Source organism: Myotis daubentonii, chromosome 11 (genome assembly GCF_963259705.1).
Source record: "Myotis daubentonii chromosome 11, mMyoDau2.1, whole genome shotgun sequence".
NCBI classification, from domain to species: domain Eukaryota; kingdom Metazoa; phylum Chordata; class Mammalia; order Chiroptera; family Vespertilionidae; genus Myotis; species Myotis daubentonii.
This window is the reverse complement of record NC_081850.1, coordinates 65,789,678-65,808,484: the sequence shown is the minus strand read 5'-3', so window position 1 is coordinate 65,808,484 and position 18,807 is coordinate 65,789,678. Positions and strand designations below refer to the sequence as shown.

The following is an 18,807-nucleotide window of genomic DNA, read 5'->3' as shown; positions in this document are numbered from 1 at the left end:
TGTAGTGTTTGAGTTATGTATATGTGGTGAGTTGAGTCTTTACCAGGTTGTCATGAGTCAGGTGAGTTAGTGTGTTAGCGGGTGAATGGTACATCAGTGAGTGTTGTGCATGTCTCACTTAGTATGTTACTTATTACTTGTATGTATGTATATGAGTGTTCATGTGTTAAACCGCAGATAGGATATCCTTCCCTTAAAATGGGGATGTGGGCATTGGTGATTGGAATCCTCAAATCAGGTGTGTGTGTGTGTGTGTGTGTGTGTGGTGTGCATCTCCATGTGATCTGCATTCACGACCTCAAGAATTTCCTTAAATGTCCTCTCTCTGGGGCACCATTAGCTGAGTTAACCACACTCTAAGCCTCTCCTTGCTTCTTGAAACAAAGCTGCTTTCATTCCCATGTACCCGAGTGACTGACTGAGTTGCTCAGAATTTTACAACCTCTTCTTTACTTTATTAAACATGAAAGCAAAATAAACTCCAGGCATCCTGATGTGTGAAGTTATATGGAAGAATCACCATCATACAGCAGTGAGACCTTGGGAAAGTTATATGAATTTTTTTTAATCCTCAACAGAGGATATTTTTCCATTGATTTTAGAGAGAGTAAAAGAGAGAGGGAAAGACAGAGAGAAATATCAATGTGAGAGAAACATCGAATGGTTGCCTCCTGCATGAGCTCTGACTAGGGCTCGGACCAGGAAGGAGCCTGAAATCAATCGAACCCGGCACCCTTCGGTCTACAGGCCAACGCTCTATCCACTAGGGCAAGTTACATAAATTTTTTGCCTCGGTTTCCACATCTATAAAATGGAAAGAACTGCACTAGTTTCTGTGAATCTTACAGAGCCTCTCAGTAAATATTTATTGTATAAATAAAGCTAATGTACTTGAGAATTTATTATCAGTTGGAAAGAAATATGAAGAAAAGAAATTATCTAGAAAGAGGACTACGGATTTTGGACAATTTTGGTCCTCACAGCTCTAAAATAATACATTGTTCTTGACTCCCTTAAGCAAGAAAAGGGAAGTTTCCATGTGTAATGGTTAAGAGCATGGGTCTGATCACAAAGATATATTAGATGGAACCTCAAGAAGTAGCTAATACTTGAAAATTTTTAATATAGAGAAAGTGAGAATACATATGTATCAATTTATATACATTATATATCACATATATTTAGATACAGATATACACACGTGTGCTAGTATATGTGCCCTTATGTCCCCTAATGTATAGTGAGACTACAGAATTTGTGCCATTTATGTTTCTATTTCTTAAAAGCTAAAATAGATGAAAGAACGCAAGTTCTTAGTACAGCTGTGAAGAGGTAAAATCTGGGAATGTCCCTGGCTGTGCTGGCTCAGTGGTTGAGCATTGTCCTATGAACCACGAGGTCACAGTTTAATTCCCTGTGAGGACACATGCCTGGTTTGTGGGTATGAACCACAGTTAGGGGGGAGGATGGAGGAGGCAGCCTATCAATGATTCTCTCTCATCATTGATGTTTCTATCTTTCTCTCCCTCTCCCTTAATCCATGAAATCAATAAAAATGTATTTTTTTAAAAAATCTGAGAATGTGAGACTGATGAGTGGATTTAATTAGAAAAGGTGGGGGAGGTCCCTAGCCGAGAACCCAAATGTTCACCAAAAAGCTCAGCATGATTATGAAATATAGTCTGTGGACTATTCTGTTTTGGAGCTATTCTGGCATCCAGTGGCTCTCAATGGCACCCATGTCTAGACTGTCCCTGGGTTTACATTAACTGTGGGTTAATGACACTGGGCAGGATCACAGGAGGAGTGTGACAATGCTCCAACAACGCCCACTCAGCACTGGAGTCTCATGTGACTTTCAGGCAGAAACAACTGACACCACTTTGCAGAGGCTCATCCTCAGTTTCTGTCACAGTGAAATATTATGGTTAGGCTCTGGGCTGGTGTAGAAATGATCCCTCCATGCTCATCAAGATGTAAACTCATAGAAGTGGGGACCTTGCTTTCTTGTTCACTGCTGCATCTCAGTCCTTAGAAGAGGTCCCAACGCGGAATTGATGTTAAAAGTAATGGTTGAATAAAATAGCGAACCCCCTCTAGCTTCTGTGTGATGAGGTCTTGGTAACTACAACATGGAGGACCAAAGTTTTCCTGGATCCAGACTGCAATACTGGTAGAGGGAAGATGTATACACCACAGGTGCATGGAATTAATATGAAAGTATTTTAAGGTGGTTTTCCTAGAGAATGACAGTATGAGATGTGATGGTCTGTTCATCCTTTCTAGGTTCCTGAGATTTCCACACCTTCATCCCCAGCAGACAGAAGAGCAGCATGAGGCCTGAGAACCAGAGCAGCGTGTCCCAGTTCCTCCTCCTGGGGCTCCCCATCCTGCCAGGGCAGCAGAGCGTGTTCTTCACCCTGTTCCTGGGCATGTACCTGACCACGGTGCTGGGCAACCTGCTCATCATCCTGCTCATCAGGCTGGACTCTCGCCTGCACACGCCCATGTACTTCTTCCTCAGCCACTTGGCTCTCACTGACATCTCCTTCTCCTCTGTCACTGTCCCTAAGATGCTCATCAACATGCAGGCTCAGCAACAATCCATCCCCTATGGGGGATGCATTTCTCAGTTATATTTTTTCATAGTTTTTGGTTGTCTTGACAACTTCCTTTTGGCTGTGATGGCATATGACAGGTACGTGGCCATCTGTCACCCTCTGCACTATTCCACAATCATGAGTCAGGCACTGTGCACATTGCTGGTGGCTGGCTCCTGGATGGCTGCCTGTGTTCATGCTCTTTTTCATACCCTCCTCTTGGTCCCACTGTCCTTCTGTGCTGACAATACCATCACCCACTTCTTCTGTGAGCTCACAGCTCTCCTTAAACTGAGCTGCTCAGACATCTCCCTCAATAATCTGGTCATCTTCACCGAGGGAGGAATGCTTTACTTCCTGCCATGCACCATTGTCTTGGGCTCATATGTCCGTATAGGAACTATCATCCTGAGGGCGCCCTCCACTAAGAGACTCTATAAAGCCTTTTCTACCTGTGGCTCCCATCTCTTTGTGGTGTCTTTATACTATGGCACACTTGCTGGTGTTTACTTTTTCTCCTCATCATGGGGTTCCAAGGACATAATTGCTTCAGTCATGTATGCAGTAGTTACCCCCATGCTGAACCCCTTCATCTACAGCCTGAGGAACAGAGATATAAAACAGGCCCTAGAGATGTGTATGCATAGGTTTAACTCTTTAAAGTGATAATCACTAAATCCTCTTGTTGCAGTCAGGAGCACAGGGAAATAGATCTAAAATTATTTTTGGTCAACATCTCCATATAACATTAATAGAATATACATTCTGTTGTCAATATGTCAACTAGGTCATATTTGCTGCTTGGATTGTTAATAATTCATTATTATTTTTCATTTGTCCATCATCTCTTATAAAATATATGCAAAATACACTGCAGAATTATACCTGTGGATTTGCTTTTTCTTTGTCCTTTGAGATATGTCATTTTTGCTTATGTATTTTTTATACTATGTTATTGAAGACACACTGATTTTGAGACATGATTCCCTCCTGGGGAAATTTTTTTTTCTTCAAGTAATTTTTTTGTGTTAAAATACACAATATAAAGTTGAATTACAACCATTTTTCAGTGTGCAGTTCAACAGGATTAGGTAAACCCACATTGTTGTGTTGCTAGTTCATTTTAAAGCTCTGTCATTATGTACCTATATATTTAGGATCCTCATATCTTCTTGTGTTTTTTTCCAGTTGAATTCATTGGGGTAACAGCTATCAATCTATATAAAAGCCTAAGTGACCATTTGACCATTCAACCAGAAGCTATGATGCACACTGACCACCAGGGGGCAGACACTCAATGCACAGGCATGGAAACATGGAACAGACTGATGAATCTCAGAGGGAAGGGGGAAGGGGGACGTCGGGAAGAGATTAACCAAAGATCTTATATGTATACTAGAGGCCAGATGCATGAGATTCGTGCACTCGTTGGGGATTGGGGGAGGCCCTCAGCCCAGCCTGCACTCTCTAGCAGTCCAGGGCCCTCAGAGGATGTCTAACTGACAGCAGAGGCCCACACAGGGAACGGGTCTACGCCAACAGTCGAACATTCTTAGGCCTGCCACAGAGGCTGCTGCACTCACCAGCCTTGAACCCAGCTTCTGGCTAAGCGACACTCCCCCTGTGGGAGTGCACTGACCACTAGGGGGCAGCTCCTGCGTTGAGTGCCTGCCCCCTGGTGGTTAGTGTGCATCATAGCAACCAGTCGTTCCGCCGTTTGGTGGATTTACATATTAGTCTTTTATTATATAGGACTAGAGGCCCAGTGCACAGATTCATGCACCAGTGGGGTCCTTTGGCCTGGCCTGCAGGAATTGGGCCAAAATTGGCTCTCTGACATTCCCTGAGGGGTCCCAGATTACAAGAGGGTGCAGGCCAGGTCAAGAGTCCCCACCAGTGCATGAATCTGTGCACAGGGCCTCTAGAAAATATATATAAAAGCCTAAGTGAAGGGCCAACCTGCCAACTGGCCAACCAGCCAACCAGCCAACTGGTTGACCTACCAACCATCCAGTAGCTATGATGTGCACTGACCACCAGGGGGCAGACGCTCAATGCAGGAGCAGAAACCACAGGTATGGAAACATGGAACAGACTGATGAATATCAGAGGGAAGGGGGCAGGGAAGAGATTAACCAAAGATCTTATATGCATACTAGAGGCCCGGTACATGGATTCGGGTGGGGTCCCTCAGCCTGGTCTGTGCCCTCTTGCAATCCGGGACCCCTTGGGGGATGTCAGACTGCTGGTTTCAGCCTGATCCCCACAGGCCAGGCTGAGAAACTCCACCGGTGCATGAATACATGCACTGGGCCTCTAGTTGGCTAATAGAATTATATAGATTTCAGGTGTACATTTCTATACTACATCATCTATATATTATATTGTGTGTTCACCACCCAAATTCAGGTCTCCTTCCATCACCATTTATCTCCCCTTTACCTTCTTCTACTACCCCCGCCTTTCTTCTGCTAATAACCATACTGTTGTCTCTGTCTATGAATTGTGGGGAATTTTTTTCGCTTAATCCCTTCAATTTTTTTCACCCAGGCCCCTAACATGCTTCCCCTCTAACAGCTGTCAGTCTGTTTTCTGTATTTATGAGTGTGCTTGTATTCTGTTCATTAAGTCAACATATATGTGAAATAATATGATATTTGTCTTCCTATAACTGGCTTATTTCACTTTGCATAATAATCACAAGTTCCATCCATGCTGTTGCAAAAGGTAAGATTTTTATTTTATTTTATATGGCCAAGTAGTTTTCCTTTATATAAATGTTCCATGGCTTCCATTCTCTTCCTATTGAATTTATTAGAGTGACACTAGTTAACAAAATTATACTGGTTTCAGATGCACAATTACACAACATCTGTACACTCTATTGTGTGTTCACCAACACAACTCTCCTTCCATCACAATTTATCACTCTTATATCCTCTTCCATTTCCCCCCATGCAGCCTGCCCCCCAGCAATCACCATACTATTGTCAGTGTATACTAGGTTTTCTTTTTTGCTGAAATAAGCAAATCAGAGAAAAATATGTAACACAGCATTTTTATCCACTCCATCTTTAATTTTTTAAAGAAACTCCACACTGTTTTTCACGGTGGTTGCACCAATCTGCATTCCCACTAATAGTGCACAAGGGTTCCTTTTCTCCACATCCTTGCCAACACTTCTTTGTTGATTCATTGAGGATAGCCATTCTGGTAGGTGTGAGGTGATATCTCATTATGGTTTTCATTTGCATTTCTCTGATGATTAGTGACATTTAGCGCATTTTCATAGTTCTATAAGTTATTTACATGTTCTCTTTTCAGAGTGTCTAAGCAGGTCCTTCTTCCATTTTTTAATTGTATATTTTGTGTTTTTTGGTGTTGAGTTATATAAGTTCTTTAGACATTTTGGGTATTAACCCCTTATCAATATATAAATGGTGAATATGTTCTCTCATTCAGTGGGTTGTCTTTTCATTTTGCTGATGGTTTCCTTTGCTGTGAAAAAACCTTTTATTGGATATAATCCCATCGTTTATTTCTCCCCCTTTCTTGTGGAGATATATCAGAAAATACAGTGCTACAAGAAATCTCTGAGACTTTACTGCCTATGTTTTCTTCTAAAATTTTTATGATTTTGGTTTTTGAGTCATGTGATAGTTATCTTTCTCTGACTGGCTTATTTCGCTTAGCATAATACTCTCCAGGTCCATCCATGCTGTTGCAAATAGTTAAGAGTTCTTTCTTTTTTACAGCTGTGTAGTGTTCCATTGTGTAGATGTACCACAGTTTTTTAATCCACTCATCTTCTGATGGGCACTTAAGCTGTTTCCAAATCTTAGTTATATGAGGATATATTGATAAATAGGGGGGAAAGCAACGTGCAAAAGTACACTTATAGCATCTACTTTCTATATAAAAATGAAGGGGAAATAAAATATACATGTGTCTTCCCATTTGAGCAAAAAGAAACACAGGCAGAATTAATCAGAAACTAATAAGATTGTTTACCTACAAGAGGTGGGGCAGAAAAGATAGATGAGTAGAATTATTTGTATTGTTTGACCATGTTGTCTTTTCTCACTAAAAATAAATAGGAGAGGTGGTGAACAAAACAAAATGAAACAAAACAAAGAACCCTAACTATATTTCAAATTAACACCATCATTAGACTAAAGGGGAAAATAAAGTAAGTAACCTAAGTAATTCTTGAAGCCAGAATTATGTCTATATAGTCTCAAGAACAGGCATATAGATCAATGGATCAGAACAGAGAACTCAGAAACTGAATTGACCCAAGCCATTACCCTTAATTAGTATTTGACAAAGGAGGCAAGAGCATACAATGGAGTCAAGACAGTCTCTTCAACAAATGGTGGGGAAACTGGACTGGTACATGCAAAAAAAAAAATGAAACTATACCACCAACTTAAACCATAGACAAGAATAAACTCAAAATGTATAAAAGAATTAAATGTCAGTCGTGAAACCATAAAAAATCTTATAAGAAACTACAGGCAGCAAAATCTCAGACATCTCTCATAGCAATATGTTTACTGATACATCTCCTAGGACAAAGGAAACGAAGGAGCCAACAAACAAATGGGACTACATGAAAATAACAAGCTTCTGCAGAGCAAAAGAAACCATCAACTAAATAAAAAGGAAGCCACTACATGGAAGAACATATTTGCCAATGATACATCTGATAAGGGGTTAATTTCTAAAATATATGAGGAACTCATGAAACTTAACAAAAGGAAGACAAACAATCCAATCAAAAAATGGGCAAAGGACATAAATGGACATTTCTCCTAAGTGGCCAAGAGACATATGAAAAAATGCTCAAAGTTACTGATCATCAGACAGATGTGAATTAAAATGACGATGAGGTAATCACCTCACACTTGTCAGAATAACTACCATTAACAAATCAACAAATGACAATTGCTGGTGAGGGTATGGAGAAAAGGGAACCATAGTACAATGCCAGTGGGAATGCAGACTTGTGCAGCCATTATGGAAAACATTATGGAGTTTCATCAGAAAATTAAATATGGAACTACCATTTGACCCAGTAATCCCACTTCTAGGCATATATCCTAAGAAACATGAAACACAAATCAGAAAGAATGTATGCACCCTGATGTTGATAGCATTACAATTTGCAATAGCTAACATCTGGAAACAGCCCAAGTGCCCATCCATAGATGAGTGGATAAAAATGTTGTGGTGCATTTGCAATGGAATACCATGCTGCTATTTAAAAAAAAAAAAAGGAAATCTTACTATTTGCAACAACATGGATGGACCTGGAGAGTATTATGCTAAGAGAAATAAGCCAGTCAGAGAAAGATAAGTATCACAAGATCTGACTCATATGTGGAATGTAATGAACAAAATAAACTTATGAACAAAATAAACTTATGAACAAAATAAACTTATAAACAAAATAGATTCAGAGCCATAGAAGATGGAACTGACAAGTTTTAGAGGACGGGTGGGGGTGGGGTAGAGGGGTGGGGGAGAAACTAACAGGGGAACGTATATGCATAGCCCATGGAAACAGATAATAGTGTGGTCAAGGCATGGGAGGGGCAGGTATGGTGTAGAGGGGTCAATGGGGGAAAAAAACAAAGGGACATCTGTAATACTTTTAACAATACAGATAAATTAAAAACAAAACCAGAAACAAAGTCTTAAGCTGTACTTAGTGTGTCATTAACAGTGTGGTATGAACTCAAGATTCTGAAACATCTCACCATGTATCCAAGGATTCAAGAAGTAAGTAAACATTGAAGAAGGGGTGTGACTCCTCAGTCCCTGGGAAAGGAACTCTGTACATAGCAAAGGAGAGACTGGGAAGAACTCCATGATGGCAAACTGGAATCAGAGGTATTGAGTGGAATTCATGGATTTTAAATATATAAATAGATTGAAATTTATAGGCTTTAGAGCAACACCTATATTTTTCCATCCCCCATTCTTCTATCCCTATCTTGACCAATCTCCTATGGGAAAACTTTCCTTTAGTTCCTTAATTTCTAGTTTTTACTTCTTGTGTTTCTTTTATACATACTTCCCAGTTAGCTTCTCTGCGATCATTTAGAATCCTTGTAAGTAATGAACATACCTAGAGCTTCAAAATGAATAACAACTGTAATGGATTATTATGCAGAGAATAAGAATCCATAAGTACATAATGATATAAATAAATTAATATGAATAAAAAATAAGAGTAAGATCCTTCTCATAGGAGAATACAACTAATAAACATAAAAGAAATGATAGAATTAGAAAAATCACCATTTGGCCACCATATTTCCAAATAATTCTGTCATATAAGAATCATCAATCGGCCCGAACCAATATGCTCAATTAATATTTGACAAAGGAGGCAAGAACATACAATGGAGCCAAGATAGTCTCTTCAATAAATGGTGTTGGGAAAATTGGACAGATATATGCAAGAAAATGAAACTAGACCACCAACTTACACCATACACAAAAATAAACTCAAAATGGATAAAGGACTTAAATGTACGACAGGAAACCATAAAAATTCTAGAAGAATTCAAAGGCAACAAAATCTCAGACATATGCCGAAGCAATTTCTTCACTGATACAGCTCCTAGGGCACTTGAAACGAAAGAGAAAATGAACAAATGGGACTACATCAAAATAAAAAGCTTCTGCACAGCAAAAGAAACCATCAACAAAACAACGAGAAAACCCACTGTGTGGGAAAACATATTTGCCAATGTCATATCTGATAAGGGCCTAATCTCCAAAATTTATAGGGAACTCATACAACTTAACAAAAGGAAGATAAACAATCCAATCAAAAAATGGGCAAAGGACCTAAATAGACACCTTTCAAAAGAGGAGATTCAGAAAGCCAAGAGACATTAGTGACATGCTCAAAGTCACTAATCATCCGAGAGATGCAAATCAAAACAACAATGAGGTACCATCTCACACCTGTCAGACTGGCTATCATCAACAAATCAACAAACGACAAGTGCTGGAGAGGATGTGGAGAAAAAGGAACACTTGTGCACTGCTGGTGGGAATGCAGACTGGTGCAGCCACTATGGAAGACAGTATGGAGTTTCCTCGAAAAACTGAAAATGGAACTCCCATTTGACCCTGTGATCCCACTTCTAGGAATATATCCCAAGAAACCGGAAACACCAATCAGAAAGGATATATGCACCCCTATGTTCATAGCAGCACAATTCACCATAGCTAAGATCTGGAAACAGCCTAAGTGCCCATCAGTAGATGAATGGATTAGAAAACTGTGGTACATCTACACGATGGAATACTATGCTGCTCTAAAAAGGAAGGAACTCTTACCATTTGCAACGGCATGGATGGAACTGGAGAGCATTATGCTAAGTGAAATAAGCCAGTCAATGAAGGAAAAATACCACATGATCTCACTCATTCATGGATAATAGAGACCATTATAAACTTTTGAACAATAATAGATACAGAGGCAGAGCTGCCTCAAACAGATTGTCAAACTGCAGCGGGAAGGCCGGGGAGGGTGGGGGTGCAGGAGGTAGGGGGGTAAGAGATCAACCAAAGGACTTGTATGCATGCATATAAGCATAACCAATGGACATAAGACACCGGGGAATAGGGGAGGCAAGGGGACTGTCTAGGGTGGGGGGAAAAAATGGACACATATGTAATACCCTTTGTAATACTTTAAGCAATAAAAAATAAAAATAAATTAAAAAAAAGAATCATCAATGAATGTTAAATGTAGTCAATGCAATTGTAATAAACATATATGTTTATATTATTTCAGAATATGTATCCAAATGAAACCTAATAATAACCAGGTTAAAATAGTAACTTTAAAAAATGATAACTTTACTGTAGAGAACCTGGCACACAACACCTTAGCCAACTGATAAGGGTAAAACACTAGTAATTGGAAAAATTAATATAACTTCTATAATATGCTCTGTTGTATATCTGCTGAAAATCTAAGCCTGAAATATACATACATAGAAACATGTAAACATAGTAAAATGTTAACCATTGGGGAATCTGCTTGAAGCCTGCCCAAATTCTTGGTATCATTTTTACAACTTTCTATATCTTTAAAATAATTTCAAAATAAAAATTGGAAAAATTCATTCTCCCTGCTGGAACAATGCCCAAGAAGAAAGGTGGCCAGGGCATGACTGGAATTAGGGACACTGTCCCCTAGGACTCCAGTCCCTCTGGCTCTTGGACACTCAACTCCCCAAAGGGCAGTCAGAAATCAGCCACAAGCTTGGGGACTTGGTTGCCATCTGTCATTAGTAGTTAAGTGCTATCTTTGGACTCATTTCTCTGGAGCTGCTTAAGGAAAAGGAAAGTCAGTAGAAGTTCCAAGGCCCCAGGTATTGCTTCTGTGTGTCTGGATGTTAGGTCTCCTGAAGAAAACCTGAGGAGATGGGCGAAAGTCTGGAGCAGAAGGTGTCTGAACTTACCAATGAGGAGCCCAGGTGAGAGGAACTGGAAATCTGCCCTTGCCGATGGACCTGCCTGTGTGCTAGTGGGTTCATGTGTGAGACTTGGTGTCCATGACTGTGTGCGTCAGTCTGTGTGTCTGTCTGAATATACTATGTACACTTGTGTACGTGCTGTTTGACAGTTGTGTGTGTGCATGCACTATGTATCTGACTCTTTTCCTGAGCCAGGCTTAACCTGGGCCCTGTTTTAGTGCGTGTAGATCCAGTCACTAGCCTCCTGGTATATGGTTAGGTACTCCTGATTCATGTCTGTGATAGTAAACACTGGCATCACAGCTGAGCATCGGGAGTGAGACTGTGGTATCTGCTGCTGGACAGGAAGATGCCCTACCTCACCAGGAACCAAGGTCAGGTCAGAGAGGGCTCAGACCTCTGCTCAGCAGCGTGTGCTGGTGCACATGCTAGTTGTGCCTGTGGGGGACATCTGTGAGAGCAAAAAGGTATTTCGTTGGGTTTTCTCTTACCATGTGTATGTGACCACGTGCATGGGGTGTTGGTGGTAGTTTAATGATGGTGCCTGTGACAGAATACGCATAACTGCCCCATGCTGACTGCCCTCCCCCATGAAGGGGATGATGGGACAGAAGGGGGAAAGCAAACCTCTCATTAATAGGAGGGTGTGTGCTGCTTAATGCAGTGAGTGTGGCTGGGTGAACACATGTATTGTTGATGTGTGTTTCCTGTGGTTTTTTGAATTGTTTGTGCTTTTGTGTGTTTTTGGTGATGTATGTGAATAGTGCATGAGTTTTGTATATGTGGGGATTAAGTCTTTGCCAGGTGTGTCATGAGCCAGGTGTGTTGATGTGCATTGAGAGTGTTTGTGGGTTAGTGGTCCATCACTGAGTGGTGTGTATGTCTTGCTTTCTGTGTTTATTATGACTTGTATGTATGTCTATGCATGTTTATGAGCTGAGCCCCATATTGGCTATCCTTCCCTTAGGATGGGAACATAATCACAGTTCACTGAAATTTTAAATTGGCAGTGTGTGTATTTGTGTGTGTGTGTGTGTGTGTGTGTGTGTGTGTGTGTGTGATTTGAATGTGTGTCTGGGACTTCCAACTTGCCCCTATGACCTCAAATATTTCCTTCAGAAACCTTCTCCTGGGGCCCCATTGGCTGAACTAAACCAGCACCAAAGAACTCAGCTGTCTGAAATGGATCTGCTGTGCTTCTCACATACCTGAGTGTGACTGTGTCACTCAGAGGTTGGTAACACTTTCACTTAATGTCCAGGCAAAGAAACATTAGATGTCATGCTGTGTGAAGTCAGAGTGCAGGAATGCCACCCAATGGTGTGGCAAACATTGAGAAAGTCACTTAACTCACTGGCCCCTGTTTTCAATCTACAAAGTGAAAGAAAGACATGACACTTGCCTCATAAAACACAGGTCCTCAACTAACATGTATTTGTAAGCAAATGATAATGAATGTAAGGGTGTTTTGTTAATTGAAAAACAGATCATTATAAATGAAGGGAACTCTCTAGGTAGGGATCTAAGAAAATGTGAAGTATTGTCAACCCTAAATTAGCAAAGGGTGTTCCCAATGAAGAGGGAAGTTTCATGGGGAGTGGGTAAGAGCACAAGTTCTCATCATGCAGACATATTAGACTAAACTGCATGAAGTAGTCAATATTTGATCATTTTTCTCCTTTACATTTATTCCTAAAGTTGAAATACAATATATTAGGTTCAGGTGTATACAGCATGGCGATTTACCAATTATATACCCATCACCACAATAAGTATTGTAACAGTCAAGTCACCATACAAACTTATTACAATACTACTAAGTCCATTAAAGAATATTTGGTACTTTTTGACCTACAAAATAGTGTAAAACTTATATCCCTTATATTTCTATTTCCTAACAGAATTCCTTGTGCAGCTGTGAAGATTTTTAACCTGGGAATGTAAAGCTGATGTTAGATTTACTTAGGAAACTTGATAAGGCCTTTAACCTCGTGTTCAGCAGAGTGTTTATGCCACCAAAATGCTCAGCATTATTATGAATTTGTGGACTGTTTTGGAGATTTTCTGGCATCCAGTGGTTTCAATGGCCACCCATTTCTAGCTTGTCCCTGTGTTTACAGCTGAGGTTCAATGGGATAATGCTCCACAAATGCCCACTCAGCACTTTAAAGCAGGAAGAACTGACAGTTCCTCAGGGGCTCGCCTTCTACTTCTGCCAGGGGGAATTATTATGGTTTGGCTCTGGGCTGTTGTAGAAATGATCCCTCCATGCTCATCAAGACCTAAACTCATAGAAGTGGGGACCTTGCTTCTCTTGTTCACTGCTGCATCTCAGTCCTTAATAGAGGTCCCGACACTGACTCCATGTTCAATAAATAATGGTGAATGACACAGTGAACACACTCTTGCTTCTTTGTAATGAGGTCTTGTTGACTACATGTGGTTCCAATGTTTTCCTTGAGCCAGACTGGAATAGAGGAAAGATGCATACATTCACAAGTGTGAGAAATAAATATGAAAGTTTTACAAAATGAATGGTTTGCCCATAAGATGATGGTATGAGATGTGATGGTTCTGATCTTCCTTTCTAGGTTTCTAGGATTCCCAACCCTTTTTCATCCCTACAGACAGAAGAGCAGCATGAGGCCTGAGAACCAGAGCAGCGTGTCCCAGTTCCTCCTCCTGGGGCTCCCCATCCCGCCAGGGCAGCAGGGCGTGTTCTTCACCCTGTTCCTGGGCATGTACCTGACCACCGTGCTGGGCAACCTGCTCATCATCCTGCTCATCAGGCTGGACTCTCGCCTGCACACACCCATGTACTTCTTCCTCAGTCACTTGGCCTTCTCTGACCTTTCTCTCTCCTCTGTCACTGTCCCTAAGATGCTCATGAACATGCAGACTCGGCAACAATCCATCCCCTATGTGGGGTGCATTTCTCAGTTGTATTTCTTCATATTTTTTGCTGGTGTTGACAATTTCCTTCTGGCAGGGATGGCATATGACAGGTATGTGGCCATCTGTCACCCTCTGCACTATACCACCATCATGAGGGAGGGGCTGTGCGTGCTGCTGGTGGCTGGGTCTTATATGGTTGCCTGTGTCCATGCACTTTTTCATACCCTCCTCTTGGTCCGCCTGTCCTTCGGTGCCCACAATATCATCACCCACTTCTTCTGTGAGCTCACTGTGCTGCTGAAGATGAGCTGCTCAGACATCTCCCTCAATGAGCTGGTCCTATTCACTGAGGGAGGAATGCTTTACTTCCTGCTTTTGTGTGTTACTTTAGGCTCATATATCTGCATAGGAACCATCATGCTGAGGGTGCCCTCCACTAAGAGACTCTCTAAAGCCTTTTCTACCTGTGGTTCCCATCTCTCTGTGGTGTCTTTATACTATGGGACAGCTGCAGGTGTTTACTTTTCCTCCTCATCATGGGGTTCTAAAGACATAATTGCTTCAGTCATGTATACAGTAGTTACCCCCATGCTGAACCCCTTCATATACAGCCTGAGGAACAGAGACATAAAACAGGCCTTAGAGATGTGTGTCAATAGGGTTAAGTTCTTTAACTGGTAATCACTAAATCGTCTTGTTGCAGTCAGGAGCACAGTGAGACAGATAGTCTATAATTATTGTACAGTCAACATCTCCATATAATTTTAGAATATGCATTCTCTTGTTATGTACAAGTGCTGTTAATATTCAACTTGGTCAAAAAAAATATTCAACTTGGTCAAATTTGCTACTTGGGTTGTTAATAATCCTTTATTCTCTTGTTCATAATCTCTTGTAAGACCTATATAGAATTTTTTCTAAAATATGTTACACACTTATAATGGTGAGTTTGTATTTTTAGACTATGTTATTGAGGATTCACTGATTTGCCATCATGATCCATTCCTGATGCACTTTTTTTGAACTGATTATTGTTTGCTGTCTCACATTGGCTTCAAGCTCATTGTGCACATCTCTTCCAATTCACATTCAATTACATCATGTTGGTAGATGTCAATCAGCCATGATAAGAATAATTACACTATGAAAATTAGCATGTGCTACAAAGCAAGACTTTATAAATGCATTTTTAAAATGAATTTAATAGCACACATCTAGCAATGGGTCTTACCTTAACACCTTGTTTACTTCTGATATTAGTACAGATATATTATAACTAAATATATATATGTAATATATATATATACATACATACACACACACACATATACAGGTACAGATAAAGATACAGATAGAGATATAGATACTAGTACAGCAGTGGTAGTAAAGATGCCCCTTACTCGTTGTTACCATATACATGGTATTATTTCCATCACTTTAAGGTTGCTATGTTTTTATATCTGTGAGGTGTACATCACTAACAGTGTAAAGTTGGATTTGCTCATTTTATGAAACACAACAATTATTATATTTGTGGAGAATTTTATCTATTTATATCCTATATAATAAAACCCTAATATGAAAATTGATCGAACAGTAGAATAACCGGCGGAACGAATGGTCGCTATGATTTGCACTGACCAGCAGAGGCCTAATGCTCAACACAGGAGCTGCCCCCTGGTGGTTAGTGCACTCCCACAGGGCGAGCACTGCTGAGCCAGAAGCCAGGCTCATGGCTGGTGACTTCAGCAGTAGTGGCAGGAGCTTCTCCAACCTCCACTGCAGGCAGGCAGTAAGGAGAGAGGGGACCTGGACTGTGAGAGCCCAGACTGTGAGAGGGATGTCTGACTTCGGGCTTAGGCCCAATCCCTAAGGGGGATCGGGACTAAGCCAGTCAGCAGACATCTCCCAAGGGGTCCCAGACTGTGAGAGAGTGCAGGCAAGGCTGAGGGATCCCCCACAACCCAGTGCATGAATTTCATGCACCAGGCCTCTAGTCTAATATAATCATAATACATCTAAATTTATATTTTGCATATTACTGATTTTTATGAAACACCTGCTTCACATTTATTGTCTCTTATCTTCTTCCCTTTTGATTAATCAAATATATATTTTTATTCCATTCCCCTTATTTACATATTGATCATATATTATTATTATTATGTTGTTGTTGTTGTAATTCTTTTATGTGCTATACCAGTATACAGAAATTATATCTTATCTACTCTTTAATTTTTAATTATAGTTTAATATTCAAAACATAAAATTTATCATATTAGCCATTGGAGGTATACAATTGGGTGGCATTTAGGACACTCAACACTAATATCTCATACTAGGACCAGTAAAGAAAACTCTATAGAACATCAATGAAATTTGGTATTTTGCAACTCGGAAAAAATATAAGAACAGAGATATTTATGAACCAATATGGAGAAATAGTATATATTGTTAAATTTTAAAAAGCAATGTGTAAAAGAGTATTTATAGCATGCTATATGTTATGTAAAAATGAAGGGGAAGTAAAATATTCATATATATTTAAACATAAAGAAACACAGGAAGTAGTTAAGATCTGGAAACAGCCCAAGTGCCCATCAGTAGATGAGGAATTAAAAAAACCCATGGCACATTTACACAGTGGAACACTACCTGGCTGAAAAAAGGAAAATCTCCTTTTGAGACAGCATGGATAGAGGTGGAAATTATTATGCTAAGTTTAGTCAGAGAAAGACGAATACCATATGATCTCACTTATCTGTGTATTCTAATGGTCAAAATAATGAAAAAACAAAACAAAAACAAAATAGAAACAGAAGCATAGATACATAGAGTAGACTGACAGCTGTCAGAGGGAGGTGTTAAGGAGGGCTGGGCAAAAAAATGGTGAAGGAATAAAGCAAGAAAAAATATATATCACATATAGACATGGAAAACAGCATGGTGAGTGCCAGAGGAAAAGGGGTTTTTGGGAGGAGGTGGTAGTGAACAAAGGGAGGATCAAAGGAGAGGGAAAGAGATAATTTTGGGTGGTGAGTGCACAATGCAGTATGCAGGTGCTGTTTTATTTAGCTGTACACTTGACATCTGTATGGTTTTATTAAACAATGACAATAAATGACATTGCAATCTAGAGTAGGCCAACAGCTGTCAGAGGGGAGGGGTTAGAATTATTTGTGTACTTTTGATTATGCTGTCTTTTGCCACTAAAAATAAATAGAAGAGGTGGTGAATAAAGCAAAATAGAATAAAACAAGATAAGTGAACCTAATTATAATACTACTAGGGGCCCGGTGCACGAAATTCGTGCACTGGGTGTGTGTGTGGGGGGGGGAGTGTCCCTCAGCCCAGCCTGCCCCCTCTCACATGCTGGGAGCCCTCAGGCGTTGACCCCCATCACCCTCCGATCGCCTGATCGGCCCCTTGCCCAGGCCTGACGCCTCCGCCAGAGGTGTCAGGCTTGGACAGGGGACCCCCATCTCCCCCTGATCACTGGCTCTGCCCCGCCCCCCAGGCCTGAGGCCTCTGGCCCAGGAATCATGCCTGGGCAGGGGACCCCCATCTCCCTCTGATCGCTTGCTCCACCCCCTGCCCAAGCCTGACGCCTCTGACCCAGGCTTCAGGCCTGGGCAAGGGGATCATCATATCCCCCCAATCCCCGGCTCCGCCCCCCGCCCAGGCCTGATGCCTCGGCCAGAGGAGTTGACTCTCATCACCCTCCGATCACCAATCACCGGATCGGCCCCTTGACCAGGCCTGAGGCCTCCGGCAGAGGTGTCAGGCCTGGGCAGGGGACCCCCAGCTCCCCGCGGTTGCAGGCTCCGCCCCTGCCCAGGCCTAAAGCCTCTGGCCTAGGTGTCCGGCCCGGGCAGCGGGGACCCGCAGCTGCAGCGGCCCCGCGATCGTGAGCTTCGCTTTAGGCCCAGGCAAGGGACCCCTAGCTCCTGGGACTGCCAGCTTCGACCGTGCCCAGCTCCCATCGCTGGCTCCACCCCTACTTCCTGCTATCACTGGCCAGGGCGGCAAAGGCACCTGATTCTCCGATCATGGCTGGGGGGCAGGGCAAAGGCGGCCCCAGGGCCGCCTCTGCCCTTCCCCCCAGCTCTTAGCTCCCCCCTGGGTTTCCGATCACTGTCAGTGGCAGGGGGCTTCTTCCTGCTTTCCCTTTCGCCTCCCTGCATTGTGCCTACATATGCAAATTAGCCGCCATCTTGTTGGCAGTTAACTGCCAATCTTAGTTGTCAGTTAATTTGCATATAGCCCTGATTAGCCAATGAAAAGGGTATCGTCGTACGCCAATTACCATTTTTCTCTTTTATTAGATAGGATTATATACTGTAATTACACCAAAGAGAAAATAAAATAAGTACCCTAAGTAATTCTTGAACCCAGAATTTTGACTATATACTCTCACAATAAAAAAACAAACCTGACAACAAAGTTTTAACCTGTAATAGTGTGTCACCGACAGTGGTGTGAGTCAAGATTCTGAAACAATGAGAGCATGAGTGCGGGGGGTGGGGGAGGATGGGAGTTAATGGGGGGGGGGGAAGGACACATTTGTAATTCCTTAACTAATAAAGAATTAAAAAATAAATAAATAAAAAATAAAAAAAGATTCTGAAACAACTCGCCATGTATACAAGGACCCAGCAAATAAGTAAAATTTTAGGGAAAGGGAGTCTCTCTCTCTCTCTCTCTCTCTCTCTCTCTCTCTCTCTCTCTCTCTCTCTGTCTAGGGAGCTATGTACGTGAAAAAGAAGAGGCTGGAAAGAAGTCTATGGTGTCAAACTAGAATTGAA

The 18,807-nt window shown here is 41.4% G+C and overlaps 1 protein-coding gene across 1 annotated transcript; it reads left to right on the top strand.

Moving 5' to 3' along the window:
• Window positions 1-2,333: 2,333 nt before the first annotated feature.
• LOC132212816 (olfactory receptor 1J4-like) lies at window positions 2,334-14,683 on the top strand. Its single transcript, XM_059658806.1, has 2 exons — window positions 2,334-2,830; window positions 13,747-14,683. The coding sequence occupies exons 1-2, from the start codon at window positions 2,334-2,336 to the stop codon at window positions 14,681-14,683; spliced, it is 1,434 nt and encodes a 477-aa protein (XP_059514789.1).
• The last annotated feature ends 4,124 nt before the right edge of the window (window positions 14,684-18,807 follow it).

Bases quoted from the DNA above. Each gene is read 5' to 3' on its own strand.
- LOC132212816 (XM_059658806.1), top strand. From the start codon at position 2,334: ATGAGGCCTGAGAACCAGAGCAGCGTGTCCCAGTTCCTCCTCCTGGGG. The intron at 2,831-13,746 runs GTCCTTCTGTGC...ACAGAAGAGCAG, and splicing joins ACCCTCCTCTTGGTCCCACT to CATGAGGCCTGAGAACCAGA.